The 25,271-nt window shown below is 52.5% G+C and overlaps 2 protein-coding genes across 4 annotated transcripts in view; both read left to right on the forward strand.

Moving 5' to 3' along the window:
• Nucleotides 1–10,980, forward strand: part of SHISA7 (shisa family member 7) — a 15,333-nt gene extending 4,353 nt beyond the window's left edge. The window contains exons 2-6 of one of the 3 annotated variants that reach the window (XM_011379258.2): nt 120–929; nt 2,318–2,472; nt 3,909–3,974; nt 4,618–4,767; nt 6,256–10,980. In XM_011379258.2, coding sequence (XP_011377560.1) covers nt 226–929; nt 2,318–2,472; nt 3,909–3,974; nt 4,618–4,767; nt 6,256–6,899 — 1,719 coding nt within the window. In that variant the 5' untranslated portion in view covers nt 120–225 and the 3' untranslated portion in view covers nt 6,900–10,980. Of the gene's footprint in view, nt 1–8; nt 930–2,317; nt 2,473–3,908; nt 3,975–4,617; nt 4,768–6,255 lie in introns of those variants that run through there. The other 2 variants (XM_011379259.2, XM_011379257.2) reach the window with 2 other exon arrangements.
• Nucleotides 10,981–20,290: 9,310 nt separating this feature from the next.
• Nucleotides 20,291–25,024, forward strand: UBE2S (ubiquitin conjugating enzyme E2 S). Its single transcript, XM_011379260.1, has 4 exons — nt 20,291–20,620; nt 21,274–21,421; nt 22,885–23,075; nt 24,572–25,024. Exons 1-4 carry the CDS (start codon nt 20,306–20,308, stop codon nt 24,899–24,901), a joined length of 984 nt encoding a protein of 327 aa, XP_011377562.1. The 5' UTR covers nt 20,291–20,305; the 3' UTR covers nt 24,902–25,024.
• The last annotated feature ends 247 nt before the right edge of the window (nt 25,025–25,271 follow it).

Here is a 25,271-nt window from a genome sequence, read left to right on the forward strand (position 1 = left end):
TCCCCCCCCCCCTCCACTGCCCGGTTGGACCGCCAACGTTTGGCCCATGCCCTCTCCCTCCATGATTCCTGTCTCCATCCGTCTACCTTCCCTCGGCCTGCCCTCCTCATCCTCTCCAGCCACCGCTCTCCAAGCTTCCCCACCTCTGGTCATCTCTCCAGCCCTCTTCCCCAGCTTCAGATCTCGGCTCAGCCTGGCGACCCTGTCCGACCTCCTGCGCGCCCCATGGCAGCCCTCCTGCTCCTCGGGACCATCCTACTCATGGCCTCGACCGCAGGTCAGGCCGGGGCGCGCCCGTCCAACGCCACGAGCGCCGAGCCTCCGGGCCCGCTGCCCGCCCTGCTGGCACACCTGCGGCGCCTGACTGGGGCGCTGACGGGCGGTGGGAGTTCAGCGGGCCCGGGCGCCAACGGCACAAGGACCAGCTCCGGGAGCGGGCCGGGCGCGGCGGCACGGGCACCCCCTCCGGCGGAGCTTTGCCACGGCTACTACGACGTCATGGGCCAGTACGACGCCACCTTCAACTGCAGCACGGGCTCCTACCGCTTCTGCTGCGGCACCTGCCACTACCGCTTCTGCTGCGAGCACCGCCACATGCGCCTGGCGCAGGCCTCCTGCTCCAACTACGACACGCCGCGCTGGGCCATGTGTAGCTGGCTTAGGCAGGTTGCTAGCCAGCCGCCGCTAGCCGGGGGCGCTGGAGGCGCCGGGGGTGCGGGCGGGGGGCCCGGGCCCGGCCAGGCCGGGTGGCTGGAAGGGGGCCGGGCAGGGGGCGCTGGGGTGCGTGGCGGCGAGGGCCCCGGGGGCAGCACGGCCTATGTAGTGTGTGGGGTCATCAGCTTCGCCCTGGCTGTAGGCGTCGGCGCGAAAGTGGCCTTCAGCAAGGCGTCCCGTGCGCCTAGGGCGCACCGGGAGATCAACGTGCCCAGGTGTGTGCATGCTGGGGCAAGAGGGTTGGGGCCTGGGGGTGGGACCTGGACAATAGAAAGTGGAGCCACTTGGGCGGAGCTACAGGGATAGCGGGGAGGTCAGGCAGCCACCGTGAGACCAAAGGCCTGGCTGTTGAGTGTCAGGCCTCACTCGTTCCATAAATACTTCTTGAGCACTTTCTGTGGGCCAGGAGCTGGGGATACAGCAATGAACAAAACAAGGTCCTGGCCCTGGTGGGTAAACCTGGCTTCTAATCCCAGGTCTGCTGTTTGTGGGCTGTGTGACCCCAGGCAAGCTGCTGAACCTCGCTTTGCCTCCATTTTCTGGTCTGTACAATGGGACTGATACATGTTTCCCACCCATTCAGACTGTAATGAAGATTAACTGGGTTGATTCATCTCGAGCCCTGGCACACAGTAAGCCCTCAATAAATGTTGGCTACCATTATCATAAATGTTGGTGGTCCAGACAGTAAGTAAAAAAAAATATTCAATATACTTTTAGATATTGATAAATGCTGTGGAGAATATGAAGCAGCATAACAGGTTGGGAGGTGGTGTTTTATATGAAGTGGTCAGCAAAGCCCTCTCTGAGTAGAGACTTGAAGGAAAGGAGTAAGACAAGTAGATATCTGTGGGAATGGCATTCCAGACCGAGGGAACAGCACGCGCAAAGGCCCTGAGATGGAGTGTTTGCAGGGCAGCAAAGGGGCTGATGCAGCTGGAGAGCAGGGGTGATGAGGAGGTGGACAGGAGCAGGCAGAGGCTGAGTTTATTCTGGGGCGATGGGGAAGCCACCAGAGGGTCCTGAGCTCAGGCTGTGCAGTTAGACTAGACTGCAAGGGATAAGGGTAGAAACAGGAGACCAGTTAGGAGACTACCAATGATCCAGGTGAGAGATGGGGCTGGAGCAGCAGGGGTGGTGAGAAGTGGTACCATTTGGGATGTATTTTGGAGGTCAAATCCACAAGATTGCTGAGAGGCATCAATGAAAGAGAAAGAGAAGTCGAGGGTGATTCTAAGGCTTGGGGTCTACATAACAGTCTATCCCCATGGGAAAGGCTGCAAAAGGAACAGGATTAGAGGCATCGGGTCCTGGTGGGGCAGGGCCACAGGGAGGATGGTGTGGGAAGGACCACAGAAAGGGTGGGGTCCACATGAATTGGGGAAGGGGCACTTCAAGCAGGAAGTGTCTGAGGGACCCTGGGATAGGCAATGCTCAGACTACCATTAGAGAGGGGCATGACCAAAGACAAGAAGCCCAGGCGAGCTGAGCTGACAAATTACCCAAAAGGTAAGAATAAGGAGGGGAAAGAAGCCTGGGCCCTCCCTCTCCCTACCCCCACCACCAGTCCCCAGGTCACTGACCATCCCTCTGCCACCTCTAGGGCTCTGGTGGACATTCTGAGGCATCAGGCAGGGCCTGGGACTCGACCAGACCGGGCACGAAGCAGCTCCTTGACCCCAGGGGTCGGAGTTCCCGACAGCATGACCCCCAGGACGCCCAAGAACCTCTACAACACCGTGAAGCCCTCCAATCTTGGTGAGTGTGACCTGGAAGCTCCAGCAGCCTCTGACCACGGCCCTCATCCCTGTAGCCCCATTCTCTCTGGATGGCTCAACCTCCCATTGCACAGGCCCCCACCCCTTCAGCTGTAGCTTCCCTGGCTCCACAGAGAGACTTCTCTGCTCCCTGCCTCCTGTGGACCCCCTGGGTGGGCGCCATGGATACCACAGTGATTTAGATTTAGACATTCTCAGCCTTGGTATTTGACAAACTCCCATAGCCAACAACACACAAGAACACACCTAACTATTGAGATAAAACTTGTCTGGAGCCAGACTGTCTGGGTTGGCATCTTGGCCCTGCACCCGTGTGACCTGGGCAAGTCCCTGTCCTCATCCAGAAAATGCGAAGCATACAATGGCTCCCCTCATAGGGCTGCTGTGACGGTCCAATGAACTAATGAGCCAAGTACTCAGAGCCATGCCTGGCCCAGAAAATGCGCAGTGTAAATGTGAGCTGTTGTAGTATTTCACAGTGAGTGTGTCAATGGAGAAGCTGGGGAGCTGGGACAGGCTGAAAGGGCCGCCTCCTGAGGAGGAGGATGAGGGGGGGAAGGCTCCCCGAGGAAATGCAGTTCAAGCAGTGGCCTGGAGGGTGAGGGGTGTAACTTGGGCTGGGGGAAGCTCTGGGTGGCTGGGGCAGAGCTCATGAGGCCAGGGAGTGGGTGGGCAGACACATCTGGAGGACCTTGAGTGCCAGGCTGAGCTGAGGAGCTCTGCCTTTTGTCCTGATGGTGATGGGGAGCCACAGAGAACTTGAGAGTAGTCAGAAATGGAGGAAAATCATCCCCTGTGAAGGGGGAGAGATGAAAAGATGGCTCGGGAGGAGACTGGGATGGTGACCCAGGCTGTAGAGGATAGGCCTGAGCTGGGTGTGAACAGCAGTAATAAGGAAGAGATGTTTGAGATGGATCTGGAGAGATGAGTAGGGATTCTTCCAGCAAAGAAGGGGAGGCAGGGATTCAAGGCTGCGAGAACAGCATGTGTGAAGGCCCTGTGGCAGGACTGAGCTGGGCCCCTTCAGGGGTCAGAGGGAAGGGTGGCTTGAGGGGAGGGATAGGAGATGAGACTGCAGCTGGGGCCAAGTCACAAAGGCCTCAAGTGCCACTGCCAGCTTAGACTGTGTCCCATGGGTGATGACAACATATGAGAAGAGTATGGAGGAGCGGCAGAGGGGCGGGGGTGAGTGTAGGAGTGCTATGGTGGGACTGATCTTGAACATAGCTCACCAGGTAGCCAGAAGACTGCTCTGATGATCCAGGAGGGAGAGGCAGACCAGGGCAGAGATTCAGGAGGCAGGAGGGACCACAGCTGGGGGACCAAGTGGATGTGAGTGGGGATGCTCCCAGGACAGAGGTGCCAGCTGAGAGCAGGTGATGGCAGTAATGCTACCTCCCTTCTTTGTCCCCACAGATAACCTGCACCACAACTATCTGCACCTCAATGTCAACAGCCCCAAGCACCATGCCACCACGCTGGGTACGGACCAGGGCTCAGCTGGGGACCACAGGGCTCCTTTCCTTCCCACCCTTGATTGAGCCTGAGCCAGGTGCCGGGGATAGAGCAGGTGTGAGACCCTGTGAGTCTGTCCTCAAGTCTAGCCAGGTAACCAAGCGAACCTTGGTTTCCCCATTTGGACACAAGAAACAGTCATCTCTCTCCACCTGAGTTGGTGTGAAGATGCATGAAGAGCATCCCCAGCCTGGGGTGGGGCACAGAGCAGGGCTGAACAAGTGCCAATGGTTCCTCTTCCTGCTACATGTCCTCCTTCCCCAGCAAAGAGCATATCTCTTGGCATGGGTGGAGTGAGCAAAGGGAGCCTGGACTGCTGGAGCTTCGAGGAGCTGAACTCCCAATTTATAATTCCCAAGGGGCTGAGGGCCTGATTCTTGGGTCTGAGGGAGGTGGAGGGGCTGGGGGCCTGGTCTCCCGGGTCTGAGGGAGGAGGGTGGGGGCCTTACTTCTGGGTCTGAGGGAGGAGGGGCTGGGGGCCTGGACCCCCAGGTCTGAAAGAGGAAGCTGGGGTCCTGGACTCCCGGGTCTGAGGGAGGAGGCTGGGGACTTGAACTTCTGGGTCTGAGGCAGAAGCTGGACTGACCCCAGCGATGTCTCTCTGTCCCAGACTGGAGGGCCGCTCCACCACCCAGCCCCTCCTTGCACTACTCCACGCTGTCCTGCTCTCGTTCCTTCCACAACCTCTCGCATCTTCCCCCATCCTATGAGGCCGCCATGAAATCCGAACTCAACCGCTACTCCTCCCTCAAAAGGCTAGGTGAGTCCCCGGGAAGGGGAGAGGCCAGGGCCAGAGCCAAGGCTCATGACTGTGAACAGCGGGCAGTGGCCCAACAGACTTCTAAAGGTTTAGAGCCTCCCTTAGTTTTTCCTTCGAGTTTGTTTCAGAATTACCTAGGGAAATTTTCTATTGGAATTACCTAGGGTCCTTTTTAAAATGCAAACTCATGGTGTTCCCCCTCCCCAAAATCTACTGTATTTATCAGGATTTTTACTACAATTAATAGAAATATAACTTAAGCACACACACACGCAAAACTAAAGTAAGCTCGATCTTCGAAAGGCTATAGGTCACAAGCTTCAGGTATGGCTGGATCCAGGATTCTACACCTCTCACTTCTGCTAAACAGTGGGCTGGCTTCATTTCAGACAGTCTTCCTTTATGATGGCAAAGACTGACCTGAGACATTTCAGGCTGTCAACAATCCCAGGCCTGGGTCTCATGTGCCCAAATTGTGTCACATGCTCACCCCTAAACCAATCGCTGTGACTGTGATTGGACATTTCTGGCTCTATGGCCCATCTCTGGCAGTGAAGTATCCTTTAAACATTTTAAACTTAGACCCACAGTAAAAAATGCTTTTTATATTATGACCCATGAGAAACATGTATATTTGTATTTTTTAAAATACAAGAAAGCTTTGGCACTAGTTATTAAGAATGTTTTCAGAAGCATTTATCTCAGTCTGTTGAGATCTTGCTTCCAGGTGTATCTTCTGTTTGGCTCAAATAAATTTTTATAAAAATTATCTCTACCAAAAAAAAGAACATTTTTAAACATACCCAGAGGAGAGAAAATTATAAAATGAACCCCAATGTTCTCATCCTCCAACTTTAACAATGAGCAACATTTTGTTCACCTGTCCTCCCTCCATCTCTCTTTTGGTAGATTATTTTTAAACAAGTCCCTGGTATTATGCCAGTACATTAGTATTTCAGTAACACACACATAACTGAAATAAAAATTTTATAAACTAGTACCTTTTTCCCCTCATTATGGGGATGCCTTCTGATAAATAGAATTTTCTATGCAATTTCATTTTTCAAAATGCCAGTCACTACCCACAAAATTGACTTCGCAATGCACGTATGACTCGTATCTCCAAATTTGAAAAACACTGCCATAGGATGAAAGGGAGGGAAAAGTGGTTCCTCCAAAACAAGCGTTTGATTCCACTTCCAAAAGAAGGGAAATCCCCATACAAAAAATAAAGGAAGTCTCCACATCTCCCAGCCAGCGCAGCAAGAGGGGCCTGGGAATCTGTATCTGGTCACATTGCTAGCCTGATTGTTCTGACTTATTAAAATTGTGCCCCTGCCCAAGCTAATGACCAGTGTTCTGGATGATGACAGAAGTCCCTACGGGGGTGCAGGTCCAGCGCAGGGGTGAGATTTAAGGAAGCAGGGGAGGGAGAAAGTTCTGGGCTGGCTGGGGACCCACCTCTGTGGCTTTTTCCCTTCTCCCCAGCGGAGAAGGACCTGGATGAGGCCTACCTGAAGCACCGGCACCTGGGGGAGATGCCCCGCGGGACGCTGCCCCTGCACACGCTGCGGCGACCTGGCACAGGGGGTGGCTACCGCATGGATGCCTGGGGCGGCCCCGAGGAACTTGGCCTGGCCCCCACTCCCAACCCACGGCGGGTCATGTCCCAGGAGCACCTGCTGGGCGACGGGGGCCGGTCGCGCTACGAGTTCACGCTGCCCCGCGCGCGCCTTGTGTCGCAGGAGCACCTGCTCCTGTCCTCTCCCGAGGCCCTGCGCCAGAGCCGAGAGCACCTGCTGTCTCCCCCACGCAGCCCCGCGCTGCCCCCTGAGCCTGCCTCTCGCGCTGGCCTGGCCGCCTCCCACTCTAACCTGCTGCTGGGGCCCGGGGGCCCCCCCACGCCACTGCACGGGCTTCCTCCACCGCCCGGCCTGCACGCACACCACCGCCATGCCCTGCACGGCTCACCACAGCCCGCTTGGATGGCGGACGGTGGTGGGGGCGGGGGCACCCTGGCCCGGAGGCCGCCCTTCCAGCGCCAGGGCACGCTGGAGCAGCTGCAGTTCATCCCCGGCCATCACCTGCCCCAACACCTGCGCACCGCCAGCAAGAATGAGGTGACTGTCTGAGGCCGGGCCGGGGCTTGAGAGCTGCGGCCTCGTGGGCCCCAGACTGGATCCCCTGACACATTTTAGGGGCCCGGGACCCAGATTGGCCTGTGGCCCAGGGGGCTGCTTCTGAGGACATCCACTGCTTTGGATGAAATAGTCACTGGAGACAAAACCTCCTCTGAGAATGTCACAGCAGATAAGATCCCTCCTGTGGCACTGTTTGAGGCCAGGCCTTCTTCCCATGACGTCATCACAGAGGAAGAGGCCCACCCCTGAGGTTATCACTAGAGGCCATGTCTGTTCCATGATGTCATCACAAAGACTCCCTTCTTGTGATGTCATAGGAGAGACAACGCTTTGTCCTATGACATCATCCCTAGAGACAAAGATTCCTGTGATATCTCTGCAGAAAGTCTCGCCCTTACAAAGTCATCTCTGGCCCCACAAGGCCTCTTTTGACATCCTCATCACCAGGAAAATGTTTTCCTCCAGAGAAGATGCCTCTATGATGTTGTCACTACAGACAAAGCCATCTTGCTAGGACACATCACCGGAGAAAATGCCTCACCAAGTGTGTCCTTGCTAGACATAAGGCCTCCTTTGCATGACATCATCACAGGAACTCTGCCTCCTTCCTATGATGCCATTGCCAGAAAAGGTGCCTTGCTCTATGACATCGTCAGAGGGACTATGCCTCTTCCAGGGAGACCATCACCAAAGGTGAGAGCCCTTCTGTGTTGTCACCACCGAACTCTGCCTGCTCTGAGATGATGCCATAAGACACCTCACTGCTGCTGCCACACCACGAGAAGGCATGGCATGCCCAGAGTCCACGAGAAAGTGCCCCATCGTGATGTCGCCTGAGGGATATGATCACTGGGGAGGCTGCACTGTCTGGAAAGGTCTCCCCAAGGGTGACGGTCCGTCTGTAGGTCATTGGCAAACTCCCTACCCTTGTCCAAGGCTCTACCCCAATGCGGTGATGTCATCACCAGAGAAACTGCCTACTCTGGTGAGCCATCACTTGTGATGGTGTCATTAGTTTCTGCCTTGTCCCACCATAACTTAGCTTAGTTGCTTCTTCCCCTGACCCCAGGGACATGCCCTGTAGGATCTCTGCCAGAAGCTCCCTCTACAGGAAGGTTGGGCCTCAGGTCCCACCCCTGTGCAGTGATGTCACCTCCTGTATGACTCCTGGAGGACAGCACTCTCAGACTGGCTTCTGCTTTCAAGGAGGCTACCCTGGCCACCAGCCTCTTGGAATCCTTGGACTTGTACGTGCCCCAAAGGCCAGAACCACTTCTCTCTACTGTAACTAGAGACATCATCGCCTCTGTCAACAATGTCCTGGCCTCCTGTTGGGGTGGGGGAGGGTGGGGTATGCCTGCTATTGGTCTTGCTGATGACATCATCAATGCCACGACTTCCACCACTCATGATGGCATTGCACTTGGAGTCAAATGCTAACCACTCCTGATGATGACATCATTTCCAGGATTCTCTATGACCTACAGTGTCTTCATCTCCCAGGATCTACCACAACTACGGTATCATCCTCTTCTGGAATTTACCATGACTATAGGGTCACCTTCTCCCAAAGTTCCTCATAGCTAGTTGTGTTGCCATCTTCCATGATTCTCCACAACCATGGTGTCATCTCCCAGGACCCACCACAACCATTGTATCATCATCCCCCAGGATTCATCATAGCTGACATTGTTGTCATCTCCCAGAATTCACCATGATCAATGATGTCATTACCTTCCCAATTCCACTGTGACTGATGGTAGCATCCTCCACCAGGATTCACTAGGACTGATGATGCCACCTTTTCCATTGTCCCCTATAATCGTGGTATCATCAACTTGCAGGATCCATTTCAATCATAATGTCTTCATGCCCCAGGATCCACCATAGCCATAGTGTCACCACCTCCCAGGATCCACTTCAGCCATGATAACACTACCCCCCAGCATCCACGAAAGTCAGTAGTGTCCTAGGACCCAGAATACCCAATTGTGTCATCATCTCCCAGGGTCCACTTCAACCATGGTATCATCTACTAGGAGCCACCATAATCGTGCATCACCTCTAGGATCCAGGACACCCAATAGTGTCATCACCTCCTAGGATCTATTTCAACCATGGTGTCCTACCAGGCTCTACCATAACTATGATATCTTCCATGATTCAGGACACCCAATAGTGTCATCGTCTCCTAGGATCCATGATATTCTTTTGTGTCATCAACTCCCAGGATCCGTTTCAACCATGGTGTCATCATCTACTGAGATCCACCATAACCATGGCATCATCTCCCAGGATCCATGACACCCAATAATGTCATCACTTCCCAGGATCCATTTCAATGATGGTGTCATCTGCCAGGAACCACCATAACCATGATATCACCATCTCCCAGGATCCATAACATGCAATTGTATCATTATCTACCAGGATCCAGGACACCCAATGGTGTGGTCATCTACCAGGATCCATTTCAGTCATGTATCATCTTTCAGGATCCATCATCTTGGGAGCCAAGTACCACAACAGCTGTATTATAATTGTCTTCTGTGGTCACATGGCAACTACAGTTGTTCCTTTAAGGGAATCCAGCACAATACATACCATTTTCCCATTGTCTCAAAAATGGAGTAGAATGGGGCCCCCTCTGATGACACTGTCCCCACTCTGGCCCTTCTTGATGATGTCACTGCCTCACTCCCGACTTAGGCTGATGCCTCCATCAATCCCACCACAATCTTGACCTTGGCCAGCCCCTACCCACCCCCTGGTGAGAGCATCTAGGCCCCTCCTGATAACTCACTGCCCTTCACCCAACCATCTGATAACTGGACAGGGTCAACATGGAGACCTCTTATCACCACCAAAGCGGGGCTTTCCTGTCCTCCGGTGACATCACTGCCCTTTGCCCAATCCCTGTTACCTGGACCTCCACCTAGAGCAGCACTCTATTGGCTTGGGCCAAACTCTCCTCAGACTCCTGTGGGTGTGGCCAACAGCCGATGACATCCCTGGGACCTTTGATCACATCCTCTGCTGGCTAGCTCCTGGGGTAGGCACACCTGGAAAGCCACACCACTGCCAACTGCATCTGTGGGGAGGGGAATCCCCTGCATCATCCCAAGAATCAGATGCAGCATTCTCCTCTCATTTCCCCCTCACACTGGGGAGTCTCCAACACCCAGTGCACAATTTGCCCCCAGTTCTCTTTGTACATAGCCATGATGTTGGGGGCGGCCATTCCCCCACTCTGAAAGGGCTACATGCCCCCTCCCCCAGCCCCCAGGGCAAGAGGGAGGGGCCTCTTCTCCTTCCTTTGGGCCGTCCCCCTCCCTCTTCTGTTTCTCCCACCCTGAATACTGGCACCTCAGTTCATCCCTACGCAGCCCTCAGCTCCCACAAACACCAGAGAATGCAAGTGGGGCTTATGCCCATCTACCTGGGCCCCAGTGCCTGTGTTCAATTCTATGCGTACAGCTGCTCCTGTGGGCTCCCTCCACCCCTTCTAGGGCCACCTCATGCCCAGTGCCCCTGGGGCAGATTGTGACTTCCCCAAAAGGAGCTAGCTTGAGCACCTGCCCTTTCCAGACCCTGCTTCTCTGCTCAGTACCCCTGCAGAGCACTCAGCTTTCTCCAACCCTGAGACAGGGGGCTTGGAGTCTTTCAGCTTTTGTATGCCTCACTCAACTTGCTTTCTTCCAGCCTGGATTCCAGGTATCTCGCACACACCCCTCCCCTACTCACTAGGCACAGGCTGCCTGACCCTGAGGCCTTGACCTCTTATCTCAAATAAGCCATAGTGGGGAGAGGTCTTGAGGAGATAAGAAAGTGGGCATGTCTTGCCAGACTCCCTGGATGCTTTCGGAGCTGGAACCCCTCCACCTGAGACTTGCCCTTCACCCTCCATAAACACACACACACACACACACACACACACACACACACACACACACACACACACTTGCCCTTCTGGTCATTGGCAGTGGGGGTGGTGCAGAGACAAGAGAAACAGCTTTGGACCCGCAGCCCCTCCCCAGTTCTGCCTCCCTCCTTATCCCCCCAGTTCCTTGGTTAGGACAGCCAGCTGAGCTGCAAGTTGGTATTTTTGGAATAAACAGATGTTTATCTGATCCCCAGTCTCAAGTTCACTGTCAGGAAGGAATGAGTTTATACCTCCGTGTTTATGAGTCACTGGGAGTCCCCGTGTGGCTGAGGTAGGGGGCAGGGCTGCCTCCCAGCATCCTCACCTAGGAAGGAGTCAGACATGGGGTGGAAGGTGCCTTTAAGTCTTCAGTTTCCTCCTAAGAAAAGCTTTCCCTCTGAGCATTTAAGCATTCGTTGGCAGATTCTATCTGTTTTCACCTCCTTGTATTTGAATTCTTTGGCTGAACATCCTTGACCTGGGGATCTAATAAGTTCTTGGGGCTGCTGTAACAAAGCACTACACACAGTGGCTTAAGCACACTCCGGAGGCTGGAAGCCTGAGATCAAGGTGTCACAGGGCTGGTTCCCTCTGGGGCTGAGAATCTGTTCCCTGCCTCTCCTAGCTTATAGTGGCCTGCTGGCAGTGGTTGGCATTCCTGTATATGTCATCTTCCCTCTGTACACAGCTCTCTCTGTGCCCAAATTTCTTGTTCTATAGGAACACCAGTCCTGTGGGATTACGGCCCAACCCACCTAGTCTTAACTCTGTCGGCCACAAAGATGCCATTTCCAAATAAGGGCACATTCACAGGTTCTGGAGGTTAGGACTTCATCGTCCTTTGGGGGGCACAATTCAGCCCACAACAGGGGGTGTGACAGGGTACAGTCCAATTAAGTATCAGTTTTTATGCTAACTAGGAAGCATTTTCCCCACCTCTCTTCTCCCACCCACTGCAGAAGAGTATTTATTTAGTGCTGACCAGAGTTGCCCCTCCCCCCTTCTCAGGAGGTGACCATAGGCTTGGCTCTGTGAACCTTAGGGGAACCCTCCCCTAGGGCTATCTAACTGTGTGTTTATGAATGGTAGACTTTCACCATGCATCTAAGCTTTCCTTTGCACATCCCTCTGGGTGTGGTTTGTGTGTGCAGTGCCTTTCAGTATTGATTGAAACGTTATGGAAACCCCTTCCTCTCTAGTATATTTGAGTGTTTGCTTCTCAAATATTAGATTTTATTCCATATTAGGGTTCTCCAGAGAACTAGAATAGAGAGAGTGTGTGTGTGTGTGTGTATGTGTGCATGTGTGTGTAGACTCATTTTAAGAAACTGGCTCATGCAAGTGGAAGGACTGGAGAATCCAGCAGGCAGGCAGGCTGGAAACTCAGGCGGCCTTATTTGCTGCATTCTTGAGGCAGAATTTCTTCCTTTCTGAGGAACCTCAGCTTTTGCTCTTATGGCTTGAACTGATTGGATGAGGCCCACCACATGATTTAGAATCATCTCCTTTACTTGGAAGTCAACTGATTGTAGATGTTAAACATGTCTACAAAACACCTTCACAGCAACACCCATATTGGGGTTTGACCCAATGACTGGGCACCATAGGTTGACCAAATGGACATATAAAATCTGACCAGCCCATGCCAGGAAGCGCTCTTTGGAGAAAAATGTGTGTTGGGAAAAGCCTCCTCCCCTCAGTGCACCATTGGCTGGATTTCATCTTCTCAGGTTCGTTTGCTTGGCTATAGATTAATGGGGCAATGGGAGGTGTGGGGGTTATTCAAGTATTTGGGTTGTAATCCTCCATAAAATGCCCCCTAGGTGAATATGACAGCTGTTTGTATATTCTTAGAATTCTTTTCTTTGCATCGGAGTCTTTGTCCGCAGATCATTGGGTGTGGATGGGGAGAAGGGTGGTGATGCAGTGTGTCTGAATAGGGTTCTCTGAGCACTCAGAGGTGCTCCTCCTGGAGTAGGGATGGCACTTCTTGCCCCCTGGAAGTGCCTATGGGATGTGCTAGAAGTGTGAGCAGAAGTGCTTTTCCTGGTGGAAGCTTCCAACAGCCAGTGTGTGGATCCCCATGCTCCTCTGCTTCCCCCCATCACTGACAGTATCTCAGGTAAGGGCTACTCTTTCCAGCCTGGATCCTACACACATCCTAGAGAAAGATGATGCCAAGTAGGGGCCTAAGCCAAGCCAACCCTCAATGAACATGTAGTAGGAGAGAGACAAACATATGCTGCTTTAACAACTGGTGCTTGGGGGCCACCTGTCACTGCAGGAGAGTTTAGCCTGTTTTAGCTGATGCTACTGCCTGGGGAAAGGAGAACTGGCTGGCTGGGGGCTTTTCACTATATAGTCTTCTTTTTTCTTTTTTTTTTTAATTTATTATTATTATTTATGCCTACAGCACCTGGTCTTCCTAGGTGGTCTTCTACCCAAATACTAACCAGGCCCGACCCTGCTTAGCTTCCGAGATCAGACATTGGGCTTGTTCAGGGTGGCACGGCCATAGACCATGGACTGTGGCTCCACTGGGGCGCGAACCCAGGATCTTCTGCATGTAAAGCAAACGTGCTAACCGCTACGCTATGGAACCACGTCCTTCCTTTTTTCTGTTTGTTCTTTTTGTTATTTTCTTCTTTTTTTCTTATCTTTTATTCATTTTGTCTTTACTATATAGTCTTTTGCACTTCCAAATTTTTGTGTTATCATTTTTTAAAAATGTAAATGATGCAGGCTTTGACAAACATTCCCTTCATGGGGCATATGCTCTGCAATAGGTGTGAGATGGACAATTTGTGTCTCATTCCTCTCCCATGTAGGGGAATCAGCGCCCCACTCTGAGTTGTCATGCCAGAGCTTAAATGTGTGTAATTTTTATTCAATGTGGCCTCTGCATTCCAGTCAACCACTTCATTTATGTTTAACCAAGAAAAAAGCAACTTGATCCACATATACTGTATTCTGCTTGGACAAGTCAAAGAGGAGATTTGACAGAAGCATTTGTGTGCTGTAACCTAACACTTGCTCGATTTGCAACTATGTTGTGTCAATAAACACAGCCTTGGAGCAGCTATTCTTAAGCAGGGCGAGATTGAGAACTTCTGAAATCTGCACCAGATGTTGTGTTTACTGCTTTTATTTTCCAGTTCTTTTTAGCTCTATATTTTGAAATAATTCCATACTTGCAGAACAGTTACAAGAATAAGTCAAAGATTTTGCCAATTCATCAGTTGTTAACATTTCATCACACTGCTTTATGGTTTTCTTTTCATGTAAAGTCTCTTTTTTTCAGAAGCATTTGAGGGCAAGTTGCATACATCATATCCTTGTACCCCTAATGGATATTTCTAAAGAACAAGGACATTCTCTTACTCAGCCACAGGATAATTACCAAAGGCAAGAACTTAACATTGATCAAGTCCGTCTCACTACTGTCCTTGAAGGCAATTTTCTTTTCAGTCCCCACTATTCTGGCATTCAGTGCTGCATCTGGTTATATTGTGTCTCTCAAGTCTCTTTCAATGTAAACAGTCCCTTCATCTTCTTCATGACATTGGTGCTCTAAAAGAGTCCAGGCAGGCCGCTGTGTAGAACATCCCTGAAATTGAGTATGATGTTTCCTCGTGATTAGATATGAGGCTCTATGTGTCTGGCAGGAGAACCACAAAAGGGACAGTGACTTGACAGCACATCAGTGATGTGGGACCTCTGTAATTAGGAAGTACCTTGCCTGGAGATATGATGACACCACATAGACATCTTGCTCCTCCTCAAACTTTCACCTGCTGCTTCGAGCCTCCATACATGATTCTCTTGCCTGACTCGATTATTATGGTGTTTGCCAAATGATGTTTTCTAACTTCATCATTCCTCTGGCACTTACTAGTTAGCACTTGCATGTGCTTTGGGCAGGGAAGATCTAGGACCTTCCATTAGATTCTTTGAGACACCAGTCATTCCAACAACAAAGTCACCATAATTTCCAATGGCTATAGAATATTCTATGCTCTGGATACAGCATAATTTTTCCCCAGTCCCTGCCACTAGACATTTGGGTTTTCCCTGTTCTTTACTACTATAAATGATCCTTTGAGGAGCATCTTTGTGCATACCACATGGGGCTTTCACCTACTTTTCCCTGGAATGAGCTCCCAGGTAACCGTCTATGTCGGAGGGCAGGTGCATTTTGAATACTTGCTCCACAATGCCAAGTTGCCATCCCAAGAGCTTTGCTAAGTCTACATATGTGAGAACATCCGTTTGCTCGCACTCTCACCAGCATCGGGTGTTATTCTGCTTAACGTACATCAGAGGTGTCAGTTTTATAGCCATTAAAGGAAGCCCCTGTGCACTAAAATGTGTTTTTATCCAACACAAAGTCTCTGACAGCGTTCTAGGGTTTGTGAAATGGGGATGAGAGCCTGTGGTTCATCACTGGTGTTTCTGTCACTAGAGGGAGCACCTGATCCATCCCACCCAGGAAAACTCTAACCCCTGCTCACCAGGCACTAAGGAAAATAGTTCTTGTTACAGCTACCTGCCACATTGTGTGCAGATGACACACTTAGAAATATTTAAGCCACTAGGGGCAGAAGATCTGCTAGTGACCACAGATACTGGACTCAGAAATGAAGATGGAGGCGCTTAACACATGAAAAGATGCCCAGATGCACCAGGAAGAGAGGAAATGCGGGGAAACAGCAAGGCCACTTTGTTTGCCTCATAAGTTGAAGACTGTTAAGATTCGGGCTCATTCCTGAATCAGCACACTGACATTCCTGCTTCCTCTGCCTGGAACGGTTTTCTTTGGAGTTCCACAAGATTTGCTCCCTCGCCTCCTTTAAATCTTAATTCACATGTCTCCTTATCAATGAAGGTCCACTTTGACCACCCATCTACAACCCCTTTGCCCTGCTGCAATTCTGTAGTAACTAATATCTTTGGATATTAGTTACTCTCTCACCTACTCACCTGGAATGTTCCCAGTGTGATACTGAAAGTCCTGCATGTTTGGAACCCCTGGATGGTTGGCCATTCTGGTCTTTGAGCTTCTTGTTCATCATCTTTCTCACCACCAGAATGAAACCCCAAGAACCAGGTGATTTGCTTCCTGTCTTGGTCACTGATGTTTGCCAAGCACCTAGAATAGTGCCTGGCACTTGGTGCTAAATAAATACTTGTTGAATGAACAGGTCAGATCCTGATGGGAGGGATGCAAATAACTAGAACCCTCCCAAAAGCCACTTGGCAGAATCGCAAACACACATGCCCTTTGATCCTGCAACTCCACTTCTAAGAATTTCTCTAGGAATTTCTCCTCCAGAAAAGCTCAAAGATAAACTTTGTGAGTGCTCTAGGCAGCTTCTAGCCATAGACCGAACCCTGCAGAAATGCCTCCGAGACTACTAGAAACTCTGGTATGTTCTCGTCGAAGAATGCTGTACAGCCTCTGATCTACTTGCACTGCCAAGGGAGAATGTGTGGGGATGTGGACAAATGCATCTCTATGTAAATGCCCAGGAAGTGTGAGGAGGAGGACACCTTGGTTGTTGGATGATACCGGCAGGTACCTGGGGGGAAAGCGGGGGAGTGGTGCATGTGGCAGGTGAAGGAGGGCTAGAGCTCACCTCCTGCTTTTACTTCTGGCACTTCAGTAACCATGTGACTGTCTCTCCAGTCATGTATTTATTTGTAATTTAATAGAGATGAACAGAAGAAATGAAGATTAACTTCTGAAGCTAGAATTCCAGCCTAAGGGATAATTTGGGTTTCATTGTACAAAAGTTTCTGAGTCACCAATATTCAGCAAAAGGGTACCTTTTCCCTCCCCAACTCCTTCACCTATCCCTTGCCAATTCCAGTCACCCCAACTAACTCAGACGGCCCAGGCCCATTGCTAGGCCACCACCTGACTAGTTCTCAAACCCACCCCTTTCTCTCTGACCATCTCATCCACTAGTCCAGCCCAAGTCATAATCAACTCACTACTGGATTCTCTGCTTCCACGTGGGCCGCCATTCCAGTCTCTACCCAGCAGCCCTGAGCTAGAGTGTCACTGTGAGTTTCAAATTCACTCACACCTTCTAGTCACAATTCCTCACTGGCTCCCTAGGGCTCCATCGAGCTCTTCCTCTTGTCTCCTCTATGCCCATCTCTGCCAACTTGGTACATTCTTCCTTCCCATCTCTCTCTTCCCCCACCTCTCTGACCGCTTTTCAGTTACTTCCATCATAGTTTTTCTTTTCAATTTTTTTAAAAAAGTTTCATTAAGATAAAACTTACAAAGCATACATACAACTCACCAATTTAAAGTGTACATCAGTGGTTTTTAGTATATTCAGAGTTGTGTAACCATCACTACAGTCTATTTTAGAACATTTTCATCACCTCAAAAAGAAAATCTATACCCATTAACCATCACTTCCCTATCTCCCAACCCCCCAGCCCTAGGTAATCACTAGTCTGTCTGTATGGATTTGACTATTCTGGACATTTCATACAAATGAAAACATACAATATGTTGAATGAACACCTTCAATCTGTCAGGCACTCCACTAGGGGCTGAGGACAGAGTTCCTGCTCTCCTGGGTCTGATCTAGTCAGGGAGGCAGAGACAAACATGTAAGTAAATTATAAATTCTGATAGACCATGAAGATCAAAGAGGGTGAAATGAACAGCATGGGAGAGCAGGTGAGAGAAGCTGATCTATGAGGTGACATTTTAAGATAACCCTAGGCCACAAGGAGGACAGAAAAGGGGGTAGAAAGCTTTCTAGGTACAGGGGATTCACTTGTGAATGTCTTCATGTAAGAAAGAGCTTGGCTTATACGAGGAGCAGACGGAAAGAAGGCTGAGGGGGCCTCAGGGAAAGTGTGCTGATAGACCTCATAAGAATTTGGGATTGAGTCAAAATGAAGTGTTGGGTGGGGGCTCCTGAAAGGTTTTTAGCAAGGGTGGGGCACATTGGAATTTCAGGGGTAGGTAAATGACAGCATCCTTGAGGGTCAACTCCAGCTAAGGCCTGTTTCTGAAACAAAGTCTGATTGGAACAAAGTTGCCCCTCCTGTCTGCATATCATCTACAGAAGCAGAGCTGAGTAGGTTGGGACAGAGACTGATGGACTGAAAAGACAAAAACCTTTATTGAGAAGGTTTGCTGACCCCAGTTTTCGATTGTTCAGGGTGTAGACTATCCCTTACCTCTCTCTCACACCAGGTCCGGCCTAACACCAATTACCGTTGACTTCACCCAACCCCATTGCCTCTCTCATCCTCATTGCCACCAAACTGTTGGACAGGTCGGCATCACCACCTGGAAGGCTGCGATTACCTCCTCACTGGCCTCCGTTCCTGCCCATAAGTCAGAGTCACACCATCAAAGGCTCCACCGCTCCCCAGTGCTTGAAAAGAACACACCACTCACCAGGTGGGTGACATAACTGCCACTCCCTCTTATCTGTCTGACCTCAATGCCCTCCACCTGCCCAGCTCACTCTGACCTGGTCTGGCTGGCTGCGTGGGGGTGCCCCAAACACATCAAACACAATCCTCTTCCTGCGTCTTTGCACGTACTGTTCCCTTTTCTTGGAATTCTTTTGCCCGGAGACCTTCTTGCAGCCCAGATGACTCTTCTTCAGAGAGGTCTTCCCTGCCCAGCCAAGGTCAAGTAGCAGCCTCGCCCTCCCACTCTATGCTCCAACCTTGGCTTATCCATTCTCCAGTCTTTATCATTCACCCATGTGATGGTATATACTTCCTTGCCTGCTGTCTGACTCCTGCATGAGGATAGAAGCTCCATGAACACAGGAGTTTTGTCCTTTTGATTCTCTGCCGTATCTTCCTGCCTGCCATAGCTTAGGTGCTCAAAAGAAGTTTATTGAATGAATGCAGGTGTCCAGAGGGGAACCATAAGCTATCCATCAGGGATATTGTAAGAGTTACCTGAACTCAAGCATGCAAGGGACTAGAACAAGGTCTGGCACACACCATGTAATAAACAACAGCCTTTATTATCACCATAGTTATTAAGTCTGTTGGGTGGGTTTTTGAGATAGAGCTCAGTTTGACTGCCACCTTTGCCTTGTCCAGGCTGGGCTGGGGCCTGGGCAAGTCATTCGATCCCGCTCATCCTTCAGTGTACCATCTGTTGAATAGGCCAAAATCACTTGAACCTGGCAGGGTAAGACTGAAGATCAGTTGTGGGAGATGCCTGCATGCTCAGGCCTCCACAAACCCTAGTGATCACTATGACTATTACTCTGTGGATGTCTTTTACACCTTCCTGCCTCTTTTTCCCATGAGGGAAAGCTGGTAGCTGGGGGTCTTTTCAGGACACTATGGCCAAGCTGGACTCCACTTTGCTGAGCTGAGAGGCTCTGAGATGGGTACTGCAGCCACAAGGTACAGATGAGCCAGCATGGCCACTTCTGCCTCTGGGCTTCCTCATTTCTTGGCATCGATACAGGCCTCGGTTTCCAGGCCACTACCGGCCCATTTTCTGAGGCCTGGAGCAGCTCCCTTTTCCCAGCAAATGTGTGTGCACTCCCCAGAAAGAGAAAGCGAGTCCCAGCGAAGGTCTGAAGGCTAGAGGCCGTGGGTCAGTCCCAGACGGAGCCATGACTCTCTAAAGGGCCAGGGGACGCTTCCCTCTTCTTTCTCGAGTTTCACGAGGGATCCCAAAGCCCACTTCCCACGTGAAGAAACTGAGACCCGCGTCACGACTGAGGCCTCGCCAGGGTCAGGGGTCACATATCTGAGGACCAAGCGAACAAGCTGTCAAGGCCGCACTGATTTGATTGGTCTTGGAACCTCCACAACATCAAACACAGGTCACAGGTCATTCCCAATCAAAATGGCGCTTCGAGGAAAAACGTAGACCAACTCTCGGCCACCCTCCACATCACGGCCTGAGGAGGGTGAGCTAGCCGCCCCTCCGCGCACACTTCATTTGCATATACAAAACCAACGAATTTCTTTGGCTGTGAGCGACTTGCATTGCACTAAGCAGGCTCCCATTGGTCGTTTTAGGTCCTCCCTCCCCCACCCACCCCGCGCACTGCCTTCTCAGGCAAGGATTGGCCCTGCGAGTCTCAGGACGACATCCCACGATTGTGCGTTCCTATTGGCCACAGCGCCTTCCATCATCCGTTTAAATCCTCCGAGTCCCGCCTCCCCTCGCCCCAACCAAACCCCCGGCCGACCGTTAGTCGCGTGCGCGATCTCCTGAGCGTAAGGGGGCGCGCGCGTACGCCAGGCCGTGGCGGCGTCTCATTCAAACGAGCCAATCAGCGGTCGCGTCGCCTCTCGCGTTTTTTTATTTTTCACCTCTCTGTCCCTTCTCAGCCCTTCCATACTCTGGGGTCCCCTATGCTGACCCCTGCACTGCCCCACTGGCCGGTCCGCCGCACGCCCCCTCCTCAACTTCACCTTCTGTTCGAAGCTTGCGGAAAAGGGGCGAGCGCGTCGAATGCTGAGGACCGTGCGTGCTGACATCACGGGTCGAGGTGCGGCGCTTCGTGGCCGCAAGGGGGCGTGGTCTATGGGCGGATATAAAAGGGTGGTGGTGCGCGCGCGACCGGCTCAGTGCGGCCGGGCACTTGGGGCAGGCGAAGCTCTAGGTGGTGTACGCTGCGGGCGTCGGAGGCAGCGGGGAGCGGAGTGGGGCCGCTGGGGCCTCGTCAGGGCCGTAGCGGCAACAGTTGGGCCCCCCTGCCCCGGCCGGCGGCCCGGAGAGCGCAGGAAGGGGGCCGGGGGGACCCTCCCCCGGCCGGCCTCAGTCATGGTGAGCGCGGTAGCCAGACCCGGGAGGGGCAGTGGGGAGAGGCCCCCCCTGGAGAAAGAGGCGGGGTCTCAAGAACCTCTCGCGGGCGGCCGAGCGGGTTGCAAGGTTCGCCGAGGGATCCTGGGCCGAGGATGGGCCCACGGGCCTTCCTACAGGCGGGGTAGGAGCTCGGGCGGCCTGCAGGTTCCCTGGAGGGGAAGGCCTGGTTGAGCCCCGGGGGTAGGGGGGTTAGTCCGGGCTTTGTGGCCCGCTTGTGGGTGTTTTGGGAGCAAGGACGCTCGGGCTCCATTTCCAGGCCCGAACTAGGGTTTCCAAGATCATTTTACCCAGATTAGGTGGGGAAAGGAAGCAGAGCAGGCCTCGGCCTTACCCGGAATCATTGGGGGCCCATGCAGGGTTACCAGCGGACTTTGGGGGCTTCTGGAGAGGGTAGAATCATCCGTAAGCCCCCTCGGAGTCCCTGCCCCCCCCCCCACCCCCAGTGGGAGATCAACCTGGTACAGCCGCCTGAAGCATTTCGAATAGGAGTCTGCCAGTTCAGGCGTGATTGAGTCTGGGACTGCAGGGTCAAGACCAGGGTGGCCACAGCATCCTAGATCTTGCAGGGCATCCCGGCTCCGCAGGCCATTCACCCCCTTCTTTCCCGTGCCCAGAACTCCAACGTGGAGAACTTGCCCCCCCACATTATCCGCCTGGTATACAAGGAAGTGACAACGCTGACCACAGACCCGCCCGATGGCATCAAGGTCTTTCCCAATGAGGAGGACCTCACCGACCTGCAGGTCACCATCGAGGGCCCTGGTGAGTGTGGGAATGGAGGAGAGAGGAGTGCACTTCCTAGATTGTTCGGCATGTTTAGGACAAGAACAGGAAGCTCTAAAGTTAAGAGCTGAAGTCTGCCAGCTGCTGCTGGCGACATAGTGGTAGAGAGGTCAGATAAATTTCTTACTTCAGAGATGCTCAGTCTGCAAGGCAGGACACCACAAATGACAAATAATTGTATTTATTTGTTCCATAAGTGTTGTGAGAAAATCCTGGTCTCTGGGTACATTTTGTGCGGGCCTCACCTAGGGCTGAGGTGAGGCTGTCAGACATAGGGCCCCTTGGGCCTGTAGGTGGGTAGGAATTCAGTGAGGGTGGATGGGAGTAGCATGGCAGGCTGGAGGGAAGGCCTAGCTAGTGACCTCAGACTCCATCCTGCTGTCAGTGTCAGAGACTCCTGGGACATGGCAGAGGACGTGCCCAGAGGCACCCCTGGGGGAGACGATGGTGGTGTAGCTGAGTGAGTGCACATGGCTGCTTCCCAGCACAGTGATTTAGCAGATCACCACGTTTCTGTCGTTGACTTACAAAATTAGCCAAGGCGTTAAGAGTGTGGTAAAGGACATGGTCAAGAGTGAGGACAGTGGGGTGGGGCCCAGGAAGATGTATTTAGGTGACTCCTGGATGGAGGGCAGGGGAAGAGAATCTGGAAGAGCCCTGAGGCATGTGCTGTGGGAACTTTGCAGGAACAGAGAAGGTAAGGGGCTGGGGAAGCTTTTAGGAAGTGAGTCTTTGAGGGCTGTAGACCTCCCTGTAAGAAGTTGGGAACAGAAGCTGTTGGCAGGTTTAAAGGTGATGTGACTGGTCCCTGCAGAATTGCCTTTGACTTCAGGGGACTGGAAGCCATCGACCACTACTGGCACCGGGTGAACGGTGAAGTGGTTCAGCTGAACTAGGAGGTGGGGTCAGGAGCGGACTCTGAGGTCTGCTGTCATGGCTACCAGTGGGTCAGCTGTGAGGATTGGGCATGAGGAACAGCCATGTGTCTGGGCCAGCACCTATGGCTTTTTGGTCTGGTCAAGTGGGTGGACAGGAGAACTGTTGATTGAGACAGAGAAGGCCATGAAATTGACAGAATGGTCTCACCATTTGCTGACAAAGCTTCCAAACAGATGTCTTTCCAGGAAGATAAGTGGTTGCGAGGGTCTGCCTTTTGGGAAGAGTGTATGACAGGGGCCTTCACATGGGAGAGAAGAGGCATCCAAGGACGAGTGGAGACCAAGATTTGGTGGCAGCACAAGTGGGGCCACAGTCAGGGGGGGTTAACGGAGGGGGGTACCTGTGGGCCCTGGGGACCGAGCCCCATCCCATGCTCCAGAATCCCCAGTCTAGAGGAGGCAGCAGAGCACTTGCCTCCCACCCTGACTGTGAAGACAGGGCTCTGGGATTTGTGGGGTGCCTGGGAGTGCAGAACCTCCTGACCCAGTGCCCCCACTCTCCAGAGGGGACCCCATACGCTGGAGGCCTGTTCCGTATGAAACTCCTACTGGGGAAGGACTTTCCCGCCTCCCCACCCAAGGGCTACTTCCTGACCAAGATCTTCCATCCAAATGTGGGCGCCAACGGTGAGATCTGCGTCAATGTGCTCAAGAGGGACTGGACGGCTGAGCTGGGCATCCGGCACGTGCTGCTGGTAAGTTCTGGGGTGGGCCCAGGCCTGGACTTCCCAGTCATTTCTGAGCCCCAGTGCATTGTTTCTCTTTTTTTTAAAATCAACTCTGAAGTAGTTGGGGGCTTTCATGTAAAAATCCAGGTTTCCAGTTTTTCTGGAAAATTCTCGAAGAGTTGGCAATGCTGGCCCTAGGACAGCAAGTATGGTTGTACGAGTTGTTCAATACCCGGGGCACCTTTGTTTTAAACAAGTGATGGGTTAGGTTAGTAGGGCACTTTCTAACAGGTCAAACCAAGCATCTGGTGACAGACCTTCCCCCTCTTCCTTTCAGGTTGTAAAACTCACTGTTCTAAAGTGTACAGTTCGTTGTTTTTTTAATTGTCACGAAGTCTGGCAGTCATCGCCTTGTAATTCCAGAACGTTTTCATAAGCAGTTGTTTTCTAACCAGGGCTGATTTTGCCCCTTTCTGAGACTTTTTGCATTATCAGGAGACATCTAGCAGGGGAAACCAGGGGTGCTGCTGCATGCCTGCGAGGCAGGGATGAGCCCAGTGGAGCCTATCTGGGTGACATTGGTGCTCCAAGGTCCCCACTGGCCACTTAAAGGATTTAGGTCAACATCTGCCTCCCCACTTTCTTGAAGCTGAAGTTTTTCTTGAAAACTGAGTTTCTAATGAGCCCCTGGGGCAGATGGTAAGAGGAGGGGAGTCAGGATTTCCTGTAGGGCACTGGGGAGGCTCAAGCTCCAAGATAAATAGACTCCAACCTTTTTCTCCCCATCCTGGAGTGTCAGCGGTAGCTGCCAAGCGACACCGGAAACAAACTTACAGAATAATTCCGAGTGTCCCTGGGGGCCATGCTGTGTCAGGCTTGGCCGTCAGGGAGCTATAGGAAAGGCCTCTGGTTGTGGGGTGCAGTGGTCAGAATTTTTGGTATGATCCTGGGTCCCCGATCATCAGTGATGTCTGCTGGGCCAGGTGCCATGTGTCATAGCAGCCCCTGCTTCCCTTTACAAGCCAGAGCGGTCACATCACCTGCTCAAGGCCAGGCATGTTCTGGGACATTCTGGGTTCCCCTTCAGAATGAAGGTAGAAGATAGAGGGCGATCCCCTTTACGTTCTTGATGCCATTCTCTCGATTGCGGGCCATCCCTGCTGGAGTCTGCTCTGCACTTGGGATTCCCGTTAAAGCCAGTGGAGGCTCAGGGCTTATGCACCTCACTATAGTGTTGTGGAAAGAGCTTTGAGGTCCAACAGGCCCTAGCGTGGGCTCCTAAGCTACGCCCCTCACCTCCTGTGTGATCCTGGGAAAGTCTCTTTCCTCCCCAGTTCAGGCCTCAATCATTGGGCCAATGGGGGTGACAGTGAGCAAAGGTGAGAGAGGGATGTGGCCATGAGTTGGGTGACTGTCCAGTCTGGGGTAACAGTGTTGAGAAAGGGAACAGCCACAAAGTTGGATATGGGTGGCTTGTGGGGCCGTGACTGGCCGGCCCCTGACCCTGTGCCCATTCCCCACAGACCATCAAGTGCCTGCTGATCCACCCTAACCCCGAGTCTGCCCTCAACGAGGAGGCGGGCCGCCTGCTCCTGGAAAACTACGAGGAGTATGCGGCCCGTGCCCGCCTGCTCACAGAGATCCACGGGGGTGCCAGTGGGCCCAGCAGTGGGAGGGCTGAGGCCAGCCGGGCCTTGGCCAGTGTGGCTGCGGCCTCTTCCACCGACCCCATGGCCCTTGGGGGCCCAGCAGGGGCTGAGGGGCCCATGGCCAAAAAGCATGCAGGTGAGCGTGACAAGAAGCTGGCGGCCAAGAAGAAGACGGACAAGAAGCGGGCTCTGCGACGGCTGTAGGGGGTTCTTCCCTCCCCACCCGACCCTCAACTGTCTCTAAGTTATTTAAGTTATGGCTGGGGTGGGGGAGGGCATGGGGCACTGGGAGGTGGATTTGTTTTTCTAAATAAAGTTGGAAAAGCAGCTGCTGTGTCTCTTAGATTCCCCAGGCACAGCCTGTTGGGAAGGTGGGCTCAAAGCAGGTGGTATCCCGCCCTCAAGTCCACACACAGTCTGTCTAGGGCCCTCAGCTCAGCAGACCTCCTGGTTGAGCTCTGGAGCTACCTTCTGTCCTCCTGTGACAGTGGAAGGAGTCTCAGCCCTCTGGAGTCAAAGTTCCCATCTGAAACAGGCTGAGGGGAGGGGGCCTGAGGCCTGCTCCAAATAGCCC

The sequence above is a fragment of the Pteropus vampyrus genome, unplaced genomic scaffold (genome assembly GCF_000151845.1).
Source record: "Pteropus vampyrus isolate Shadow unplaced genomic scaffold, Pvam_2.0 Scaffold357, whole genome shotgun sequence".
NCBI classification, from domain to species: domain Eukaryota; kingdom Metazoa; phylum Chordata; class Mammalia; order Chiroptera; family Pteropodidae; genus Pteropus; species Pteropus vampyrus.